General features: G+C 50.4%; 1 protein-coding gene across 2 annotated transcripts in view; it reads left to right on the top strand.

Moving 5' to 3' along the window:
* Nucleotides 1-18,270: 18,270 nt before the first annotated feature.
* Niban2 (niban apoptosis regulator 2) overlaps nucleotides 18,271-22,184 on the top strand; it is a 49,352-nt gene continuing 45,438 nt past the window's right edge. The window contains exon 1 of one of the 2 annotated variants that reach the window (XM_087899717.1): nucleotides 18,271-18,483. In XM_087899717.1, the coding sequence (XP_087755843.1) occupies nucleotides 18,429-18,483 (55 nt within the window). In that variant the 5' untranslated portion in view covers nucleotides 18,271-18,428. Of the gene's footprint in view, nucleotides 18,484-18,652; nucleotides 18,862-22,184 lie in introns of those variants that run through there. The other variant, XM_048432147.3, reaches the window with a different exon arrangement.

Raw genomic sequence — 22,184 nt, 5'->3', positions numbered from 1 at the left:
TGACCCCGCCATCTGCCGGTGGCAGGGGGAACTGCAGGAGCCTGAGGGCTTCTCGGAGCATTGGGAACGAAGTAGGATCTCAGGTTCACCACTGGGCGGCGCACTCAGTCCTTGGGTTACGTTTTTGCTGTTCCATCAATCAACAGCAGGCTGGGAATGTCTCAGTTGGCCACACTTCTCCTGGTCCTTCAGTTCCTTCAGGCCTCTGGAGGCCGACTTGACCGGGACAGCAGAGGTGGTGATGTAGGCCCAGGACCCCACCAGTCACCGTTTTCATGCAAACCCCTGAAACAGGTGCTGCACACGGCCCTGTCTTCTCTTACCAGAGAAGAGGCGACTGTACTTGGCTTGCTGGCCAATTTCGATTTTCTTTACCATTCTCCAGAAGGAGGCACCATGGCTGGTCTTGTACTTGTCCACTGCACTTCTTGTTGTATTTCGCCATGTCACTGGGACACAAGAGAAAACCCGTGACATCCTTTTCTGAGTCTGGCTTATTCCAGATAACAGGATGATCTCCAGTCTGTTCTACTTGCTCTCCAGTTCCATTGTATTACCTACAAAGGACAGAATTTTGTTCTTTATGGCTGAAAAAAAAAGTTCATTGAGGGGCTGGCAAGACGTCTCAGCAGGTGAAGGTGCTGTATTCTTTAGTGGACACTGCGGCTGCTTCCATACCTCGTATTTTGAGTTGTTCTATATAAACATGGACACACAGGTGTCTCTGTAGCACGTTGACATAAATTCCTTTAGGTAATAAGGAGTTATTACTAATAATTTTAGCTTTTGAAAATATTAGTTCCCCAGATAGTTTTTCAGGTTCCGGCACTTGAAGCCAACACTGACAACTTTAATTCCATCTGCAGGACCCACACGGTAGAGGGAGAGAACCAGAGAAATCGACTTCTGCAGGTCTCCTCTGACATAGGCACCGATGCCGCGGCATGTCCGTGGCCACACAAGTACATACACACAAAATAAGTCAGTAAATAAGTAAATACATAGCTTTAAAAAAATTATTGCCGGGTGGTGGTGGTGCACACCTTTAATCCCAGCCCTTGGGAGGTAGAGGCAGGTGGAGCTCTGTGGGTTTGAGGCGAGTGTGGTCTACAGAGCAAGTTCCAGGACAGGCTCCAAAGCTACACAGAGAAACCCTGTCTCAAAGAAAAAAAGAAAGAAAGAAAGAAAGAAAGAAAGAAAGAAAGAAAGAAAGAAAGAAAATAAATTTTTATGCATATGGGTGTTTTGTCTAGATTACATCTGGGCACCACTTGCCTGACACTAGGGAAGCCAGAAAAGGGTATTGGGCCTCCTGGAACTGGAGTTACTGCCTATGTAGGTGATGAGACTTGAACCCAGGACTGAAAGAGCAGCCAGGGCTCTTAACCACTCAGTCATCTCTCCAGCTAGCAGTTCCACAATTTTGGCCTAGTATTCATGACCCGGGTTTGTATCTCCAGCACCGCAATATGCTTATACATGTGTGTGTGTGTATTATGAAGACATTTTGCGCCAGATAATTATTTGTCTTGATTACTGAGGTTTGACCACACTCCCTCAAATTTTGCACCCTAAATATTAGGCACCTCCCTTGCTTCCTTTTTGTAGAAAGAACGGCAGGCTGTGTTCCCGCCAGGATCCTGACTAGCTTACCCCTGAAGTAACCACACAGAAACTGTATTCTTTTAAACACTGCCTGGCCCATTAGTTATAGCCTCTTATTGGCTAACTCTCACCTCTTGACTAACCCATATCTAATAATCTGTATGTCACCGTGAGGTCGTGGCTTACCGGCATGAGTCTAGCCAGCGGCATGAGTCTAGCCAGCGTCCATCTCGGGAAGGGGAATCATGGCATCTGCCTCATTGCCTTCTTCCCAGCATTCAGTTCTGTCTTCCCCACCTACCTATGTTCTGACCTATCAGGCCAGGCAGTTTTCTTTATTAATTAACCAATGAAAGTAACAAATAGACAGAAGACCCTCCTCCATCACCTTTTCCTACAACTTCACTTGGTATCTATCTGTTTATTATTAGGACAGGGTCCTGTGTAGCCCAGGCTGGCCTCAAACTTGACATGTACTCAAGGATGACTTAAACTCCCGCCCCTCTTACCTGCCCCTGGGGTTACGGCCTGAGCCACCTTGCCCGACTCTCCTATGGTTTTATCCTCCTAAAGCCTGGACTCTTCACCTCTCTCCTCATGGACTGTCTGGCCAGCCCTGCCACCTCGTCAGAGAGCCTTACCTCTGCCGGGCAGCCATCAGCAAAAATCCCTCTCCTTTCCCTTTTTGATCTGGGCCAGGCAGCTTTGCTACCAGATCAGAGAGTCGCTGCCCTTAGGCAGCTGCTAAGTAAGAAGCCATGCGATGGCATAGTTACAAGACCTGTTGCTGTCTTTTTTTTTTTGGTTTTTTTGAGACAAGGTTTCTTTGTAGCTTTGGAGCTGTCCTGGAGTCAGCTCTTGTAGACCAGGCTGGCCTCAAACTCATAGAGATCTACCTGCCTCTGCCTCCTGAGTGCTGGGATTAAAGGCATGCGCCACCACCTCCCGGCTCTGTTGCTGTCTTTAGCCAGAATCTCACTGTTGTATTTCATCCTCCTGCCTCAACTTCCTTATCGCTGGGGTTACAGGTGTCTCGGCCACCTCTGACTGCTGTGGAACTCTGCTGACCCTAGGAAGGAATACATATGGGATTGTAGGGACAAAGGACCTGGAAGGCCTCTGCCTCAGTTCTCATCCATGTAAGCTGCTGCTTCCATACCTGAACAAGTCCCAAGTCACTGTTGCTAAAATTCCTGCCCTGGGGGAGACTTAAACAATGGCTCCCTCCCCTCGAGCTCTCAACAGCAAATCAAGGTGTGAGGCCACCAAAGTTCTCCCAGGGCACCAATGAGGAGTTTGTCTGACTTACAGAGCACATTTGAGGGGTCACACCTTCCTGGTCTATGAGGCAGCCTGAAGTTGGACACTGGACTCAGGAAGAGCACGATTCATACAGCAACGGTCTCCTGGGACATTGCTGCAGCCCCGTGCCCAGGTGGCCTCCGACTCCAAGGCCATGCAGGAGGGGAAGGATCACAGACTGAATTGTAAATCAAACGCTGGGCACCTAGAATCTAAAAATCTGGACTCTGGTCTTATTTGTTTGTTTGTTTATGCTTTTTGAGATTTATTTATTTTACATGCATATGTGTGTGAGCCAGTTTGAGTTTATGTGTACCATGTGTGTGCAGGAACCTGTGGAGGTCAGAAGAGGATTCTGAGCCCCTGAACTGAAGTCACAAGTAATTGTGAGCTGTCCACTGTTGGTGCTAGGTTTGAAATATATACAGGTCCTGTGCAAAAACCATGAAGAAGCTAAATAGTTGAGCCATCTCTACAGGCTCCATTATTTATTTATTTATTTATTTAAATTTTATTTATAGGGCTGGAGATGGAGAGATGGATCAGAGGTTAAGAACACTGTCTGCTCTTCCAGAGGTCCTGAGTTCAATTCCCAGCAACCACATAGTGGTGCACAATGGTCTATAACAAGATTTGGTGCCCTCTTCTGGCATGTAGTCATAAATTCCAGAACACTGTATACATACACACACACACACACACACACACACACACACACACACACACACACACACAAATAAATCTCTTTTAAAAAATTTATTTTATGGGGGCTGGAGAGATGGCTCAGCAGTAAAGAGCACTGCCTGCTCTTCCAAAGGTCCTGAGTTCAATTCCCAGCAACCACATATTGGCTCACAACCATCCGTAATGAGGCCTGGTGCCCTCTTTAGGCATGCATGTAGACAGAATATTGTATACATAATAAATAAGTAAATATTATTAAAAAATTTTATTTTATGTAGATGAGTGTTCTATCTACATGTACATATGCATGCCAGAAGAGGGCATCAGATCCCATTATAGATGATTATGAGACACTATGTGGTTGCTGGGAATTGAACTCAAGACCTCTGAAAGAGCAGTCAGTGCTCTTGACCGCTGAGCCATCTTTCCAGCCCATTTATTTATTTTTAATTATATTTTATTCATTTATTTTGTATGTGGTGTGTCTGCCTGTGTGCCTGCATGTGTGTGCATGTATGTAGCGGTCAGGTTGTTTGTCTCCCTCTGTCAAGTCTAAGGATCCAGCTCAGGTTGTCAGGCTTGGCAGCAGCACCTTTACCCATTGAGCCATATTTCTGGCTCAGGACTCTATTGTTTCCTTAGTTTTTTTCTACTTAGGATGTCGCCAGGCTTCTGACCATAGTCCTCAGGTCTCTCGTGGGCAGCCCCCACTTCACCTTCCACTGCCTTAGAAGCCTCTGTGCTACCCAGCCTGCCTTGGGGGGGTGGCCAGAACTTCAGACTAAGGTCTCCCCTCCCCTCCATGGGACATCCTGAGCATCTCTTGAGGGTCCTCGCTGTCCTCTACTCTCCCTGCTTCTATCAGACGCTTCTCTTCCAAGTCAGTCTGTCTGGCTGCTCCCTCGGCTCCTTTGTAGCATGGATTAAAAACAGTTGCTAAATGAATGAGAGAAGGCTTGGGTGTAGCTTGGTGCTACGGCACTTGCCTGGCGTGTGTGAGGCGTGGGTTCGATCGCTAACACCTCAGACATATGTGTGTAGTAACTAGCCAGATGTGGCAGTACGTGTCTGTACTCCCAGCACTCTGAAGGTGGAGGCAGGAGGATCAGGAATTTAAGGTCATCCTTCATCCACCCCAATATGGGGACTTTATACTAACCTGGGATACATGAGACCTTGAAAAAAAAAGGGGTGGTGGTGAGGGACAGAGCCAGCGTGAAGTGCACTGCTGCCCTCAGAGGAGCTAGCACAGACGGCCCACAGGTATATGGAGCAGCTGGAAGGATTCTGCAGCATTCATGTGGGCGTGAGGTAGGACAGGCATTTGTAAAAGAAGTTTGGTGATTTCTAGTAACACAAGTACTTCCTCTATGAGCAACAGTTTCCATCCTTGGCTATTTATGCAAGACAAATGAGAATGTGTGCTCATCATAAGACTTCTAGACACATAGTCACGAAGTATTCATAGCTCCAAACCTAAATATCCATCCCCAGGAGACTAGATCTCGAGAGACTCTGTGGTGTGTCCACACAGTAGAACACTAAAGCAATGGAAAGGAAGGGGCTACCAGTAGGCAGCAGCATGCATTCCCCTCAGGAACAGTGTTGGGCCAGAGCCAGCCAGGACAAAACAGTCAGATGTGGTGGCCGGGAGGCCTTCAGGAGGCAGAGGCAGAATGGATCTCTGTGAGTTTGAGGACAGTTTGGTATATTTAGGGAGTTTCAGGCTAGCTAGGGCTACACAGTGAAACTCTGTCTCCAAAAATATATAATAATAACATTGCTTTATTGTTTAATCCTATTTCTATGAACTTCTAGGACAAACGAAATTGTTTTATTATGATAAATGTCAAAAGAGTGGGTATCTCAGTCGGGCTGGGATGTCGCACGCCTTTAATCCCAGCACTTAGGAGACAGAGGCAGGCAGATCTCTGTGACTTTGAGGCCAGCCTGGTCTACAGAGTGAGTTCCAGGACAGCCAGGACTGACTGTGTCTCTAAAAGCCAAAAAAAAAAAAAAAAAAAAAAAAAGAGTGTTTATCTCCAGTCTCCAGTGGTATATACCTTACCTTCAATTTTAGCACTCTGGAGGCTGAGACAGCTGGATCTCTGTGAATTCAAAACCAGTCTATTCTATATAGTAAATTCCAAGACAGTCATAAAGACCCTATTTTTTTTATTAAAAAATGATTTAATGTATATGAGTGTTTTGCCTGTATGTTTGTCAATACCACATGTGTGCCTGGTGCTCATGGAAACCAGAAGAGAGCATTGGATCACCTCAACTAGAGTTATAGACAGTGATGCGCTGCTATGTGAGTGCTGGGAACTGAACCCAAGTCCTCTGTAAGAACAGACAGTGGTCTTAGCCACTGAGCCTGTTATCCAGCCCTGAGACCCTATTCTTAAAAAAGAAAAAAAAAAGATTATCTTTGAAGCAATGTAGCCTGTCAAGGAGAACTTTCTGGTTTCTGGGAGTGTTTTATGCACACACACATGTACACATACAAATAGCTAGCATGTAACCCAGGCTGTTCTGGAACTCACTACACAGCCCAAGCTGGCCTCTGTCTTTCAATGATCCTCCTGCCTCAGCTTCCCAAAATATGTGCCACTACACCCAGCCCAAATCATCCTTTTAAGACTCTGAGAAGAGCTGGGTGTTGGGGTAGAGCATTTGCCTAGCATGCCGAGCACTGGGGAGGTAGGGACAGGGTGAAGTCAGCCTGAGCTACATGAGCCCCTGACTCAAAAACAAACAAACAAAACCAACCTGCTACCCACTGAAAGCTGGGCCTGTTTGTAAAAGCAAACTAAAGAAAGAGAAAGGAAACAAACCCGTGGAGTGTCTGACCTTGTTTCCCAGATCACCTCTGGCCTTGCCAGAGCCCAGAGGGATCCTTCTCCCCTACTGGGAGCAGCCTCAGGGAGGATTCTCACAAATCAGGCCTTGGCAGTTTAGCTGGTGCACCTGTGACACAGCTTCTCTCCCTGATGGTCTGTTTTGCATGCTGCCACCTCCCTCAATGCCATCCTGCCATGAGATATGCCCTCCCAGTAAGGGACTCTAGTCAGGGCCCTGTCTGCCCTCCAGCTGCCAGTATTAACATCTGGTGGGGCTGAAGCTCCGTGGTGTGAAGGGTTTCTAGCTGTACCTCCAAATTAGACCCCAGAACCTACACCCTTGAGTTGTCAGTGACTGGCCCAGGCTCCTATAGTGAGGAGTTCAGATGGACTTCTGGGTCCATTTATACACACCAAAGTCCAGAATCACCAGTCGCCCAAATATAGCTGATGGTCTCCTGGGTACCAGAGAGGGACGATTTCTAGTCTCGGGGACTCTTTGAAGGTCCAGGGAGACATATGACAAGGACCCAGGGGGGTTGCTGTGCAGGTCAGAGGCGCTGCTAAGCAGGAAGGAGGTAGGCAGCTCTTGGTGTTGTGTCGCAGTGGGAAGGATGCTGACTGATAAGACACCCAGGTCGGCGTGGCTTCACCGTGCTGGGCTGGGGAGCAGTCCTTATGCCTGCATTGTCCAGCCAGTTCCACATCCGTTAGACGGATCAAGTTTTGTCCCACCAGTCAGGGCCTAAGGGCCTGGTCGGAAAACTGACTACTCCCTGATTCCCCACCCCTGTGACCCATATCCCTGCCCTCAGCATCAGTTTCTTCATCTGCAGAATGAGACTGATGAAAGTAACGACACATCTGAGAGCCCAAGGGACGGCTCAGTGGTTGGGAGCATGGCTGCTCTTGCAAAGGACCTGGGTTTGGTTCCCAGCACCCACTGGCAGCTCCCAACCATCTGTAATTCCAGTTCCAGGGAATGTGACACGTAGCCTTCTGACTTGCGAGGGAAACAGGCACCCCTGTGGTACACACACGTCCATGCAGACAGAGCACTCACAGACCTAAAACAAACCAAGAGCAAGTCCCAAAGCCCGGCACATGAGCCTGCTCGGTGTCATCCCCAGGCTAGTGTGTCAAGATCACTATGGGACTACTGGCCTCTCAGTAAATGCATGCATAGCATCCCTCATTTAGGATCCAACAGTGCAACCAGCACGCCCTCCAGTGCATGGCTACCTGCAACAGTAACGAACCAGACAGCCCTGAGAACCTGAGAAGCTCTTTCTTTCTTTCTTTCTTTCTTTCTTTCTTTCTTTCTTTCTTTCTCTCTCTCTCTCTCTCTCTCTCTCTCTCTCTCTCTCTCTCTCTCTCTCTTCCTTCCTTCCTTCCTTCCTTCCTTCCTTATGTATACAATATTCTGTCTGTGTGTATGCCTGCAGGCCAGAAGAGGGCACCAGACCCCATTCCAGATGGTTGTGAGCCACCACGTGGTTGTTGGGAATTGAACTCAGGACCTTTGGAAGAGCAGGCAATGCTCTTAACCTCTGAGCCATCTCTCCAGCCCCCTGAGAAGCCATTTCTAAATGTCTCCCAGAAGGTGTTACCCCAGTCTCCTCACCCAAGGCACCCTGGACGAGTGTGACTGGAGGAGCAGGTGACAGGGGTTGAGTCCCACCTGCTGCACTTGTCAGGCCAGCTGGGGCCCTGGGATCAGATTGGCCCAGACTCTTGGCCCTGTGTTTCCCAGTTCTCACAGAGACATCATGTAGGGGAAGGGTGTGGTCCAGCCCTTGCCAGCTTCCACCCAGTCATTTACACTGGGACTAGGGGCTCTCCCTGCCACCTCTCTCCCACTTGCCCTTCGCCTTCTCCCAAAAGATAATATCCATCCACTCTCAGTCCCCTTAGGACACTGGGTGCTAGGGATATACTTTTTGGAATTTAAGACTGTCCTCATTCTGTGAAGAAGGCCTAGAGGACAGAAATCAGCAAGACCAAAGGAATAGAGGAAGGAGGGCCAGGATGGTAGAGGAGCCCCGCCTGCCCCGGGAGCTCAGCCCAGCTTTACCACAAGCTTAGTCACCCGCCCAGAGGGCTGGGCAGGGCTGGCAGCACTGCCATCCTGGAAGGCTCTGAGTCACCGGCTGGTGAGGGACAGCTGTGGCCCAGCAGGAAACCAAGGCTAAAGTGGAGGAGGTGTATGGGGTGTGGTTTGATGGGGCCTGATTCCTACCCCTTACTGATGGGAAGGAACTGGGAGGGATTGCCCAGTGCCAGTGGGCTTAGCAGTACACAGCTCCCAGGGCCCACTAAGACTCAGACCTGCTGCGTTTTTAGGGCTCTCGCTCTGGTGATGGAGAACGTGGTGACGAGTGCTAAGATTTACGCCTAAGGCACAGCGACCTGACCTGCAGAAGGACATTTTGACGAGAGACGGAAGACAGCGCGTGGGAAGTGACTAAGGAACCCTGACAGCCACAGTCACCTCAGTCGTCAAGCCTCAGAAGGAGGTGCAGCCCGGCAATTTCACTTCTAGAACTTCATTCTCAGAAATAGTTATGAAATTGGGCACTGGGCCAAACATCTCCAATCCCAGTATTTGAGAGGTGGAGGCTCAAGGATCCAGAGTTCAAAGCCATATTTGTTCCGTAGTGGATTTGAGGTGAGTCTGTGCTACAGAGTGAGCCTCTCTTACAAACAAAACATAACAGCAGCAGCAACAACAACAAAACAAACAACCTGCAATCCTAGCTACCCTGAAGGTCTGAGAGCTCAAGGACTGCCCGGGCAGCTTACTGAGACCTTGTCTCAAACTAAAGGGGGGTTGAAGATAAAACGCACGCCTAGTGTGCTCTGAGGCAGGGGCTCAACCCCCAGTGCAGCAAAACAAACATCCCTTCCACCTCCAAGTTAGTAGACAAAACCAGGCGTGGCGGTGCAAGCCTGTAATCCCAGCATTTGATATTCAGAGACAGGAGAATCTCTGTGAGTTCCATGGCAGCGTAGTGAGACCCTGTCTCAAAAAGTAAAAGTGGATTAGGTGGCTGACTCTCTCAGTTGGTGAAAGGCTTTGCCTAACATGCAGAAAGACCTGGGTTTGACCTCCAATACCACACGAGCCTGGGCTTGAGATGCATGCCTGTGATCACTTAGGAGTGATAACAGGAGGACCGGAAGTTCAATGTCATCTTTCTCGACTGTATAGTGAGTCTGAGGCCAGTCTGGGTTATGTGCGATCTACTAATTTTTTGGAGGGAGGGAGATCGCACTACGCTGCCATGGAACTCACAGAGATCCTCCTGTCTCTGAATATCAAATGCTGGGATTACAGGCTTGCACCGCCACGCCTGGTTTTGTCTACTAACTTGGAGCCTGAATATAGAAAGTGTTTGACTGGACAGTGGTGGCGCATGTCTTTAATCCCAGCACTTGGGAGGCAGAGACAGGCAGATCTCTGTGAATTTGAGAACAGAGCAAGTTCCAGGACAGGCTCCAAAACTACAGAGAGACCCTGTCTTGAAAATGTGTGTGTGTGTGTGTGTGTGTGTGTAGGAAGTGTTCCTGACACGTGGACATGGTATAGTGGGGAGAGAGTTCTATGTTGGTCCTGAGAAATGGATGAAGAGATAGAACTGGCCATAAAAGTAGGAGGGGTTGGTTGGAGAGATGGTTCAGTAGTTAAGAACACTCACTGTTCTTCCAGAGGACCCAAGTTCAATTCTCAGCACCCACATGGCAAATAACAACTGTCTGTAACGCCAAGATCTACCACTCTCACACAGACATACATGCAGGCAAAACATCACTGCAAATGAAAACCAAAAACCAAAACCAGTAGGAGGTGTGAGGTGTGGCACCTTGCAGCTCTGAAGCAGCCAGAGCTGTATGAAGTGAGGGTCTCTTCTCCACCAATTCTGGTCTTTGATTTTTGTTGTTGCTGTTTTTTGTTCGTTTATTTGTTTGTTTTGTTTTGTTTTTTGAGACAAGGTTTCTGTATAACCTTGGCTGTCCTGGATCTCAATCTGTAGACCAGGTTGGCCTTGAACCCACAGAGATCCTTCTGCCTCTGTCTCCCGAGTCCTGGGATTAAAGGCATGTGCCACCACCAACCAGCTTCCAGTTCTGGTCTTAAAGATGGGATCTACCTCTGAGCTACATCCCAACCCTTCATCCCTTTTCACTTTGAAACTTTAGACAAGTCACAGCATCCCTGAGCCTGTTTTGTCTTCCAGAAGATGTCGGACCTCAAGTGGTGGTCAAGGTTCAATGAGGTAGAGGATGGGAAAGCCAGGGCCCAGTGTGGCAGGAACTGTCCAGTGTGGGAGTTTAGGTTGGATTGTCATTGTACATGCATACATGTATGTACACATGCATGCCATCCTTACTCTCTGAGCGCTTGCTGACACTTCAGCAACTCCCTGCCTGGCTTCTGTGTTGTTGGGTCTACCTATGAAACCACGGCCTGAAAAGGCCCTGAGTCCCCATTCCTGGAGGTGTGCAAGCAGGCCCTATTGGCAGAGACTTTCTTTGCTGTCAAGTGAGGTGGACATGACTGCGACAGGCGCTATCCTACACAGGTCTCTAGGGTTGCTAGGTTCCAGGGGCAAGCAGGCCTCTCATCACCAATGGTTTGTGCACCGGGGGTATGCACTCAATCTTGTTCATTATGATGTCACGTGAAGACAGTCCTAGTCCTCAGAGAGCATGCTCTAGTTACACAGATAACCATACATACAAAAAAAAAAAAAAAAACAGGAATGTGCTGACTGTCGTGAAGGAAGAGTTTAGAGCGCTGGGGAGAGCAGAGATGGTGGGCCTAACCTGGCTCAGGCTTGCTGGAAAGGATAGACAGTTTTATCATTGCACAATGAATGCTAACTGGAGGGGCAAACACTGGGGATAGGCTTGGCTAATGTGCAAACTCTAAGACAGAATGAAGCAGGACTATTTTGGAGATTTGAAAGTTCAGGGTGGCTGGCGGCGGAGGAAGGGAAGCAGGAGGGCTGGGGCTGGTGAGGTGACTTAGGGGGAAGGTGGCTGCTGCTGTCCGGAGCACACGTGGGAAGCAGGGAGAATAAGCTAACAGATAGACTTTTTTTTTTTGGACAGGGTTTCTCTGGAACTCACTTTCTAGACCAGGCTGTCCTTGAACTCACAGAGATCCACATGCCTCTGTGCTCTGTGTGTGCCACCACCGCCCTGCGAGAATAGACTCTTGGAAGTCTGAAGTTCACATTACGTGCTGCTTCCCCTGCCAAATAAAACAAATTAACAAACAAATAAATGTAAAAAACTTGTTTTTCCTTTAAGAAAAAATGTCTTTGTTTTTTTAAGAAAAAAGTGGTGTTTTTTTTTTTAACATTTTTTTTCTTAATGAAAGAATTTCTTAAATATCACATTTAGGAATTTGGCTTCATCTCTAGGACTGGACGTGGAGAACATGACCATGTTTGTGTTTTAGAAGAATCCATGCGAGTGTCCAGTGAGAACCAAGAGGCGGGCTATCGACAGCCAGGCCACCATGGGCTGGGCGGTTGCTGGGCCCTGCGTGAGGTGATAGCTGTACCCCTGAAGGAACAAGAAGGGAGTTCCACAGACACACCTGGGTGGACCAGGCTGTGAGCTGCAGTTCCTCCCACTGCCCAAGGGGGAGGTCTGGGCCCGGTGCCAGGGTCCTTCCGTACCACAGGGCATGCCAACCGGGTAAACAGAGGTGGACACATGATATTCCTTAAAAACAGAATCTCCATTCATCCACACCCCCTGCAGCTTACTGGAGGGGTTTGTTTTGTTTTTCTCTTCCTCTATTTCAAGTCTGACAGGTTTGTGGGGCAAGCAGAGCAGGGGCTTGGAGCCAACCTCATGGGGAGAGGAACCTGGGGGGCAACTAAGACCCTTCATTCTTCCTACAAGAAAAGGAAGGGCGCGCTGGACGAGCCCCTTCTGGAAACCCTAGAGAAATGCTTGCCCTGCTCTGGGCCCCAGTCCAGGCTCTGGCTCCAGCCTTCTGACCTCCCTTTCAGAGTAAAGGCTCATTATTCTTCACCTTCAGGTTGCTGTTTCCAAATGTGCTTTAGGGTGGGGCTGGGCGGGGCAGCCCTGCTGAGAGGCTGACTGGCAGAAGCCACTTCCTGACAGAGGGCTGGTGAGTCAAGGGCTGTAGGTGGCATTCTTTGCTTAGGAGGGGTAGACCCAGCGTGCGGGCCCGCAGCGTTCCTTCCCTTCTTGCCCCTGATCCTGCGTTCCTACCCTTTGTCCACATTCCTGGAGTCACCAAGGAGAGGGCGGGAGTCTGTGGAGGAGAGAGCCTCTGGGCTGTAACAGGAGAACATCTTTGCACGGTGAGAAAGTCTCACTACAGAAAGAGTTCATATGGAAGAAGGGGCTGGGGAGATGGCACAGCTGGTCAAGGCCAGATAGATTCCCAGCACCCACCTGAAGGCTGCAGGAGTCTGTGCGGGAACAGGACATGCATCTGTAATCCGGGCCCCACCCCCACCCCGGGAGGCAGAGACAGGCATCTAGTTTAGCCTTCAAATTCAGTGGGAGACCCTGTCTCAGAAAACAAGGTGGAACGTGATCAAGGACGACACTGATGTTGACCTCTGACCTCCACTTGCAAAAACACAAGGACCTGTACGTATAACACACACTCATTCAACATCCAGTAGGAAACAAACAGGCAATAGGCATGAAAGGTAGATGGACCAAGGGTGCAGGCAAGTAGCAGAGGACTAACTAACTGGTTTCTCATGTGTCGTGTCTGAGCCCCAGCGTGACAGGAGAGAACACAAATGACCTCTGTCCTGTGCATGTGTGACAACACATGGCAGCTGGGTGGTGCCAGCGCGTGCCTTTAATTCCAGCACTTGGGAGGCAGAGGCAGGTGGATCTTTGTGAGTTCCAGGACAGTCAGGGAGTGTTACACTCTACCTCGAAAAACCAAAAAAGGAAAGGAAAGAAGGAAGGAAGGAAGGAAGGAAGGAAGGAAGGAAGGAAGGAAGGAAGACAGACAAGACATTGCAATTGTGGTCTACTCAAATCTGGAAGGCAAAGTGTTGGGGAGGCTGCTCCACAGTGTAATAGCTCTTGTCTAGCATGCATAAGCCCTAGGTTATATGCTAGGCACTTAAAAAAAGAGTCATTTGGGAGAGGCACAAGGAAGGGGGATGGGTGTGAATATGGGCAAAGGACAGTGATATAAAGTATATGAAAATGTCATCACACCCATTATTTCGTACACTTAGTTCAAAAGTTAATGAAAAACAAAGAAATAAAAAGGTGAACATGAAAATGACCCAGGCCATTGGGAAATTCTCTGCTGTCAACTTCCTGGAATCCATATACTGATGACTATATTCACTTTTTTTCTTTTTTTATTAAAAAAAAAGGGGGGGAGGGCTAAAGGATAGCTCAGAGGTGGAATGCTTGCTTAGCATAAACAAGACCTCAGGTTTCCTCCCTAGCAAAAAAAAAAGCAAGGGCTGGAGAGATGGCTCAGTGATTAAGAGTACTGACTGCTCTTGCAGAGGACCCAGGTTCAATTCCCAGCACCCACATGGCAGCTCACAACTGTCTGAAGATCCAGTTGCAGAGGATCTGACACCTTCACACCAATGCACATAAAATAAAGTTAAATAAATCATAAAAAAATATTTAAAAAAAAAGCAAATGTCAAGTCCCTTTATTCCTCTCTGACCCAGAGCCATAACTGCCCTGGTTGATTAACACAGAAGATGGCTAAGCTCTTCCAGAGAGCTCTACAATGTTCTTAGAAAAAGCTCCATCCTCCAAGCTCCAGCTGCATCCTCATCTGGTTCCACCCATCCAAAACAAGGCCCTTTCTCCCTTCCCCCTCCTACAGGAAGTCTTGACACAACCATGTGACCTCAAGGGCCTAAGTGGACTCTGCCTTTTCCCACTGACACCCTTAATTCCCGTATCTTTCTTACATCTCCATGGACCTATGCCTGAAGTCACCTGCAATCCCAACATCTAGGAGGCTGAGGCAGGAAGATGCTTCAAGTTTGCAGACTGGCCCAGACTACATAGTGATTTTAAGCCAGTCTGGGTGATGTGCAACAGCTCCCAATATACCTCTCCCTCCATGTGTTTGAGGCAAGCCTGGGCTACCCTGCAAGTTCAAGGCCAATCTGAGATAAACTTAGAACCAATGAGGGCTTGTCTCAAAGCGCCAAGAACTGGGAATGCACCAGAGTGGTGACTGGTGGTGTCTGCTTGCTGGTACCAGCTCTCGGCTCAGTCCCCAGCGCCACACACATACAAACCCAGTGTAACCGGGCGGTGGCACACACCTTTAATCCCTGCACTAGGGAGGCAGAGGCAAGTGGGTCTCTGAGATCAAGGCCAGCCTGTTTGAAACCCCCTCCCCCATGACACAGACTAAAACATCCCTCTGGGGAGATGGGGATTTAGCCCAGTGGTAGAGTATGCTTACCTAGTGAGCACAAGGTCCTGGATTTGGTCTCCAATTGTACCCTTCAGACCCCATTCTCTGGGCTCCAGGAGCTTATTCACTAAGCTTTTTCTTTTTGTCAGGTTCTCTGTGTAGCCCCGACTGTCCTGGAACTTGCTCTGTAGACCACGCTGGGCCTCAGACTCCCAGAGATCTGCCTGCCTCTGCCTCCTGAGTGCTGGGATTAAGATGTGCACTTTATTTATTTATTTATTTATTTTACTTCTTTTTAAAAAAGATTTACTTATTATGTATACGGCATGTGTGCCTGCAGGCCAGAAGAGGGCACCAGATCGGCTGTGAGCCACCAGATGGTTGCTGGGAATTGAACTCAGGACCTCTGGAAGAGCAACCATCACTTTTCACCTCTGAGCCATCTCTCCAGTGTCCTCCCTTCCTCCTCCTCCTCCTCCTGTAGTCAATGTTTCTATGTGCATTCAATAAATCTAAAATTCTTAGGGACTGGTCTCAAGGTTGGAGGTTACTATTCTCACACATGAACAGCACCCTACAGTTTACAGAACCTTCCTGCTTTTGAGGCCATAGGAGCTCAAGGTAGTTTAGTGACAGAGGACAGAGGTCTAAGGAAAGGGTCCTTGTGCCAGGGACCCCGCATGCATTCTGGGAAGTGTGTGTGTTCTAGGCTCTAGGCCTGGGTGTACCACGAAGGGCAGGGACAGGCCACCAGTCCCTTCTCCACCTGACCCAGGCCTCCAGCCTGGCTGAGGAGATGACTGGGAACCAGCAGCTCCAAGTGTCCTTTCCCCAGGGAAGAACAGGCCTTTCTAGGCTGTGTAGTTGAGGCTGAGGTGTCACTTGCTCCGGGCGGTGTAAAGAACGTGACACCCAGTGTCAGAAGTGTTGGCCGTGGCCCTACTGTGAGACTTGGGCATAAGTCACTTTCCTTCTCTGGGCCTCCGCCAGCTGGACTTCAGCTCTTCCTGATGGCTCTGCCACCTGAATGCATCCTGTTTTTCATAGCTTCGGTCTTTGCAGTGTGGGGCCCCACTCCCTGAATGTCCTTTCGTTAGTGCCTGCTGTCACAATTCTTGTTTTTCAACCTTCAACTCTGGAACTAGTCCTAAAGCACCGTGCTTAAAACATTTCTGAAGGGCAGGGACCAGAATGGCATTTCTGTTTATTGAAGAGGCACTGGGCTAGACACTCGGGCTTTTTTGACCTTCCCCACAAAGCATCATTATTCTTACTTGACAGGTGAGGAAACTGAGGCTCCATAAGGAATGCCACTTGTCCAGGGTCACAGAGGGTAGGGTAGCCTGGACTTCCTCATCTGTTCACCCTTAATATTTCTGTGTGCGTGTGTGTGTGTGTGCATACACACGTGCGTGTGCATATTTAAGGTACCACAGGAATCAGGGCCCTCCTGGTTCATGTTAGACAAGAATTAGATCACTGACTTACTTCAACTTTCATTTGTTCATTTGCTTTTCCGAGACAGGGTTTCTCTGTGTAACCCTGGCTGTCCTGGAACTCGCTCTGTAGACCAGGTTGGCCTCAAACTCAGGGATCCCCCTGCCTCTGCTTCCTGAGTGCTGGAATTAAAGGCATGCGCCACCCCTGTGCAACTTTTCTTTTTTAAAACCTTTTTAAATTTTTAATTTATTATTATTATTATTATTATTATTATTATTTTGGTTTTTTTGGAGACGGGGTCTTTCTGTGTAGCCCTGGTTGTCCTGGAACTTACTCCGTACATCAGGCTGGCCTTGAAACCAGAGATTTACAGGGCTCTGCCTCCCAAGGGCTGGGATTAAAGGCATGTGCCACCACTGCCTGGCTTAGCCACTGGTATTTTGAAAGAGGATCTTCCTTAGACTGACCTCAAACTTGCTATGCAGCCTACTTAGGCTGACCTCAAACTCTTATAGCTTATTTTATCGATTTGTGTGTATGTGTGTTTTCCCATATGAGTTTATTTGCCCCATGTGAGTATTGGAGCCTGTGGAAGTCAGAAGGGGCATCACATATACCCGGGAACTGTAGTTACAGGCACTTGTGAGCCACCTAACTTGGCCGCTGGGACCTGAACCTGAGTCCTCTGCAAGAGGCAGTAGTGCTCTTTAGTCTGAGTCATCTCACCAGCCCAGTAGCCTCAATCTTGACCTTCCTCCCTTCCTCCCCATTGTAGGGCTATCAGGCACGCACCGCTACACTCGACTTCACAGGGTATCTTGCAAAAGACTTAGCAAATGAACGTTTAGCACATCAGCTGGCTGACTGGTGAGTGACTGGAAGCATGACCGAGGGCCTGCATCACCCCAGTCCTTTCCCAACCTACCTCCTGCGGCGGTGACACGCTACAGAGACAGGTGCTTACTTAGAGGGAACTGTTATGATCCTCGTTTGCCGAGGTGTCAGATTTACAGCGGGAGCAGCTAATAACGGGGTGGAATGCACAGATGTGAGAGATGCTGACCTGCGACTGGCCAGCCCTGGTCACAGACGCAGGACATATCTGAACCAAAGCAGTCCGAGATACCTAGTCTAGTCTAGTCGGCCTCCTCTACAGCTTGGAAGGTCCAGAAACCGGAACACTTTCTTCTGGTGCTAGTGACCCACCCATGCCCTGCCCTACAGTCCAAGTACCCAAAGTCCGAGGTCCCCACTCTTTCATTTCAGATACTCTTTTGCAAACTGTAAAGAGCCATTCCTGCTTTGCTCAGTTCAGCAAGCCGCCTTCCAAATGAAACGCCCACAGGACCCGCCTGAGGAATGACCTCCTGGCTCTAGGGCCCTGATATCTTTGGGCTCCAGCCATATTGCCCCCTCCCCAACCCTCCTCTCCCATGTCCCTCCATCCTCCACCCCATCCTTGTCCATTTCCCCTCCCCACCTGCCCCTATCTATTGTGCAAGAAGGGCTGGCACACCTTCTGGGGCAGGTCCGATTAAGGCCAAGGGACTATCCTAGTGCGGGCAGCTGCGGACGAGATTGGGGGCAGGGGGCAAGACGAGAGGAGCTGAAGGAATGCTGAATTCCTGCATGTCCGTCCAGGCGTCCTCTTGCAGTCCCTACATCCTCCTCGGCATGAGGAAGGAGGGGAGACGCTCTGGCTGCAATCCCCAGGGCGCCTAGTTTTCTGCGATGCCCCCACCAGCCTTTTCTTCTCCGCTATCTGAATTTGGCGCACACCCGGCGCGTCGGTCCCGGGTCTCCCTTCCGGGGATCTTCTCTTTGTCTAAGTCTCCCCGCTGTCTAGAGGTCCCCGCCCGCCCTGGACTGGAGAGGAGGGCGTGGCTCTGTCGGGGGCGTGGCCTGGCCTGGCGGGGCGGGGTGGGGCGGGCAACGGGGCCTGGGCGCCGGCTGGAGAGGCTACGGCGGCGGGCGGGCAGGCGGGACGCGGTGGAGATCGCGGTGGGAGTGGAGCGGAGCCCAGACTGCTGCGGGACTGCGGGGCTGCGGGGCGGCGGGAGTGGGGCCTGCGGACTCCATGGCGCCAGAGGCGTCCGTCTGAGTAGCGGGGGCGGATCCGGCCGCGGCTTCTCCTCGCCATGGGAGACGTGCTGTCCACACACCTGGATGACGCGCGACGCCAGCACATCGCAGGTGAGGACCGCACAGCGTCACGCCGGCCTCGGGCTCCGCGGGGCACCCCGGGCCACGCCTCCGTCCTCGCAGGGTCGGGGAGGGGGTCCCGGAGAGTCAAGGCCCGGGGCGGGGCGGGGCGGGAGCCGGTCAGACCCTTGCCCTTCCTCCGAACTTGTTCTCTCTCGGCTTGGGCGGCCCTTCCAGGCCTTAATATGTGTTCCCTTCCCCCTTTGAGGAGCCTGAGACCCCATTTCTCTGCTGGAACTTGCTCCTCTTGGAGCCCCATCAGGCCAGAACCCTGCACCTATACCGTAGATCGCGTGACCGCGGGGTCGCATCCTCATCTTCCCAGCAACGTTCCAAGCCTACCCACTACTCCGGACTCTGCCACACTTAGTCAGAGCTTCCTGACTTCCCCGCGCAGCCGACCTGTCCCACCTCTCCCTGGCTTTAGTCCCCGTACACGTGGCTGAAGCTTCCAGGGGGATGGGCCCTTGGAAGGCCTCACGTAGAGAGTGAGGCTAAGGAGAGATGGGGTGCCCTAGAAAGGCCAGGTCCCTGGCCAGTTGAGTTGGGTCCAGTTCAGCAGAGTGCTGGCTCTACAGCTTAGAGGGGCGGCTGGTCATGGCCAGAGCTGGCTCCTTCAGGGTCAGTGTCCAGCCTTCCAGTGCGGTCCTTTAGCTAGCCTTGCGCTCAGCCTGTCAGGGCATGGTGAACACTTCTCAAAGAGTTGCTTTTCCTAAGTATGTGAAGGAGTTCAGCATCCTGGGTTGATTGTGGAGAATGGGAAACGGGATGAGAATCTCAGGCTGTCCCCAAACCCATCTTGGACTGACCACACAGGCAGGTCAGGCCAGGCAGTCCTGAATGTAATTTCAGCTTTTTGCCTAGGTGTGTGATCTTGAACCGGTCTCTTAATGCCCTAGAGCCTCGGTGTTATCTTTGAAAGGGGTTGGTGTTGCTTAGTACAGGGCCTAGAGCAGGTACTGAGACGTGGGGTGCCATCCGGTTGGGGTTCTTGGATAACATGAAGAGGTTAAGATCCCCTAGTCTTGTCTCCCTGTATTGTGGCGTCCCCTACGTTGTCTTGATGTCCTGTTGAGTGCCTACCCCACATTCTCTTGAAAGCAGGGACCCTTTGAGAGCAATGACAGGTGCCCCTTACTCTCCCCTACCTCTCTCTATCTACCCTAGCAGGGTACAAAGAAGGGGCCAGAGAAGGACTGTCCAGTGACTGGGCCTGAGCTTCCGTTTGTGCCAGCCCTGAAGTTGGGCACAGAGATGGTGACTTAGAACAAATCAGATCATTTCTCACCTCTGAACAGTTGGGGGTTAAGTCTTGGAAGGCCTCCTTGTAGGACAAGGTCTGGGTTCAGGAAGGGCCGGGCGGAGCCTTCCTGTCCCTTCCCTGTTGGTGGCAACCTCCTGGGGTTCTGTAACAGTCCCTCTATTCAGGATCTCCTCTCAGGACTCTCAGCAAGCATGGGTGGGGTGTGCCCTACTTCAGTGGGTTTTTTCCTTTCCCCACACCCAGATCTCCCACCTTCCCAAGTCGTGGGCTGAGAACCCACCTCTGCCCTACTGACCAATTCCCAGAGTGGATCCTGAGCCAGGGAAGGTAAAGTGGCCTCTTCTGGAGAGGGCTGAGTTTGTTTTGTGGATACAGGCTGAGGAAAAGAGGGCTGTGCTCACTCAGCCTGCTTGCCTCTCCTCCTAACACTGAAGTGCTATTAATAACCCCCCTTAGATGCCTTAGATTCCATGACAAGCTCACCTGGAGGGGTGGGGGGCTCCTGAAGTGTCTGGCGGGGGACTGTAAGAAGGCAGCCCAATAGAGAGGAGAACGTCCTTAGAATCTGTTGGAGGGAAATGGGGTCCTGTTTTCGCCACCTCCAGCCACCCATTCACTCTCCTCACCCCACCCAGCAGGTACTGGCGGACTCCATAGCAGATGATTGGCATTCCAGAGCCCTCCCTACCTGCTGAAGTGTCAGCTGTGGGAACACCCCTTCCCACAGGGCCCTCAAGCTCCCAGGCCTGTCAGGGTGCTGCGGCTTGGCTGGCAGCCTTGTCCCCTCCCCTAGCAGGTGAGCAGGTGAATGCCAGCCTGCAAGTCCTGGCAAAGGTCAGGCGTGCTCTTACCCAGGGTGCTGTTTTGCTGCCCTGGTACCTTTTATCCTGCAATTTCAAAGCCTCTGGCAAGCAGAGGCTTGTTCCTGCCCAGTGCTGGCGATGGTGGTAGCAGGGTGGTTTGTGCACACTTGGTGTGGAATGGGCCAGAGAGCTAGGGAACCATTGTCACCTAGGGGCTGCTTATTTTCCTACGTGCCATTTTCCCTAGATACGAACAGAATGGGGTGTGGCACCAGGTGGCTGAAGTCCCTTCCAGCCATGAGGGCCTAACAAGACTAAAATTCCCTATAAACCCGACTGGAACAACTTTAATCCCGACTCAGACTGCACAAGTGTTAGCTGACTGACTTTTGGCCGCATTGCCAGTTCTTTTTTTTTTTTTTTTTTTTTAATGTATGAGTGTTTTGCTCCCATGTATGTCTGTGCACTGAATGTGGTCTTGCTCAGAGGAGGACCGGCATCAGATCCCCTGGAGCTGGAGTTAGAGATGGTGGTTAGCTGCCATGGGGGTGCTGGGAATCAAGCCCACATCCTGCAAGAACAATGCTCTTAACCAGTGAGCCATCTCTCCAGCCCTCTTTGTTTTCCTTGTAAACCCTCCTCTACCACTGAGGTATTTCTCAAGCCTTTATTATTATTATTATTGTTATTATTATTATTTTGAGACAGTTTTGCTAAGTTGCCTAGGCTGCCTTGAACTCAATTTGTAGCCCAGGCAGAACCTGAATCTAAGCTCCTTTGTTTCTCAAGTCCTGACTAGCTGGGATTCCAGGCCTGTGCCACCGCACACACCCGCCCTCCCATTTACTGAGGATTGAATCTCAGTGTCCTTATCAGTGAGATGGGAATGACAATGGTAGCTGGGTGCTGCTGGGAGGATCTAGTGGCTCAGCACAGATAAGGTGCTACCCAACCTAGTACTTGGGCAGAAGCACTCAGCAAACATCATATTAGTGAGATTGTTCTGGGGTTTCTGTGATTAGATTCCCTCTAATGTTGACGTTCAAAGGGGTGGGTGAGGTTTGTCCTGTCTCTGAAGTCAGATTGGCCAGTTCCCTGGATCTGAAGAGAAACCAGTTTTTCAGAACCCTTGACTCCTGGCTTTTTTCACGGTGGCAGTTCTGTGTGGTGGATGTGGTCTGTGTGGTGCGGGTTGGGAGATTAGTGGCAGGGACAGTGACAGCGGGTTGTGTAGAAGGAACCGGAAGATAGACAAATGACTGAGCTATGCCAGACCATCCTTTCCACGAGACAGATGACAGGACTCTCATGCAGAAACCAGGACGCTGCGCTGTGAGTGAGGGCTGTTGACCGGCACCTGAGCTGCAGCGGGAGAGCTGGCGCTGGCTGCCATGGGGGAAATCCCCCTTCGCCAGGACTTCCTCAGGGGTTCCACCGTTGTGGGTCACTACTCAGTAAAGGTGCAAGGATTGTCCCACAGAGGGCAGACTGTGCCAAGCACTTATGCCCCTGCGTGTTCCACCCACCTGCGCTGCTCTCCCTGCTCCTGGCTAATTCTTTCTTTAAAAACCACACTTTACTGAGACCCAGTTCCACACCCTGTACCATCTACCCACAGCGAATGT

This window comes from Myodes glareolus, chromosome 21, assembly GCF_982192425.1.
Source record: "Myodes glareolus chromosome 21, mMyoGla1.1, whole genome shotgun sequence".
In the NCBI taxonomy this organism is placed as follows: Eukaryota; Metazoa; Chordata; class Mammalia; order Rodentia; family Cricetidae; genus Myodes; species Myodes glareolus.
Note: the sequence above shows the minus strand (reverse complement) of the source record. Positions and strands in the feature narration are given on the sequence as shown.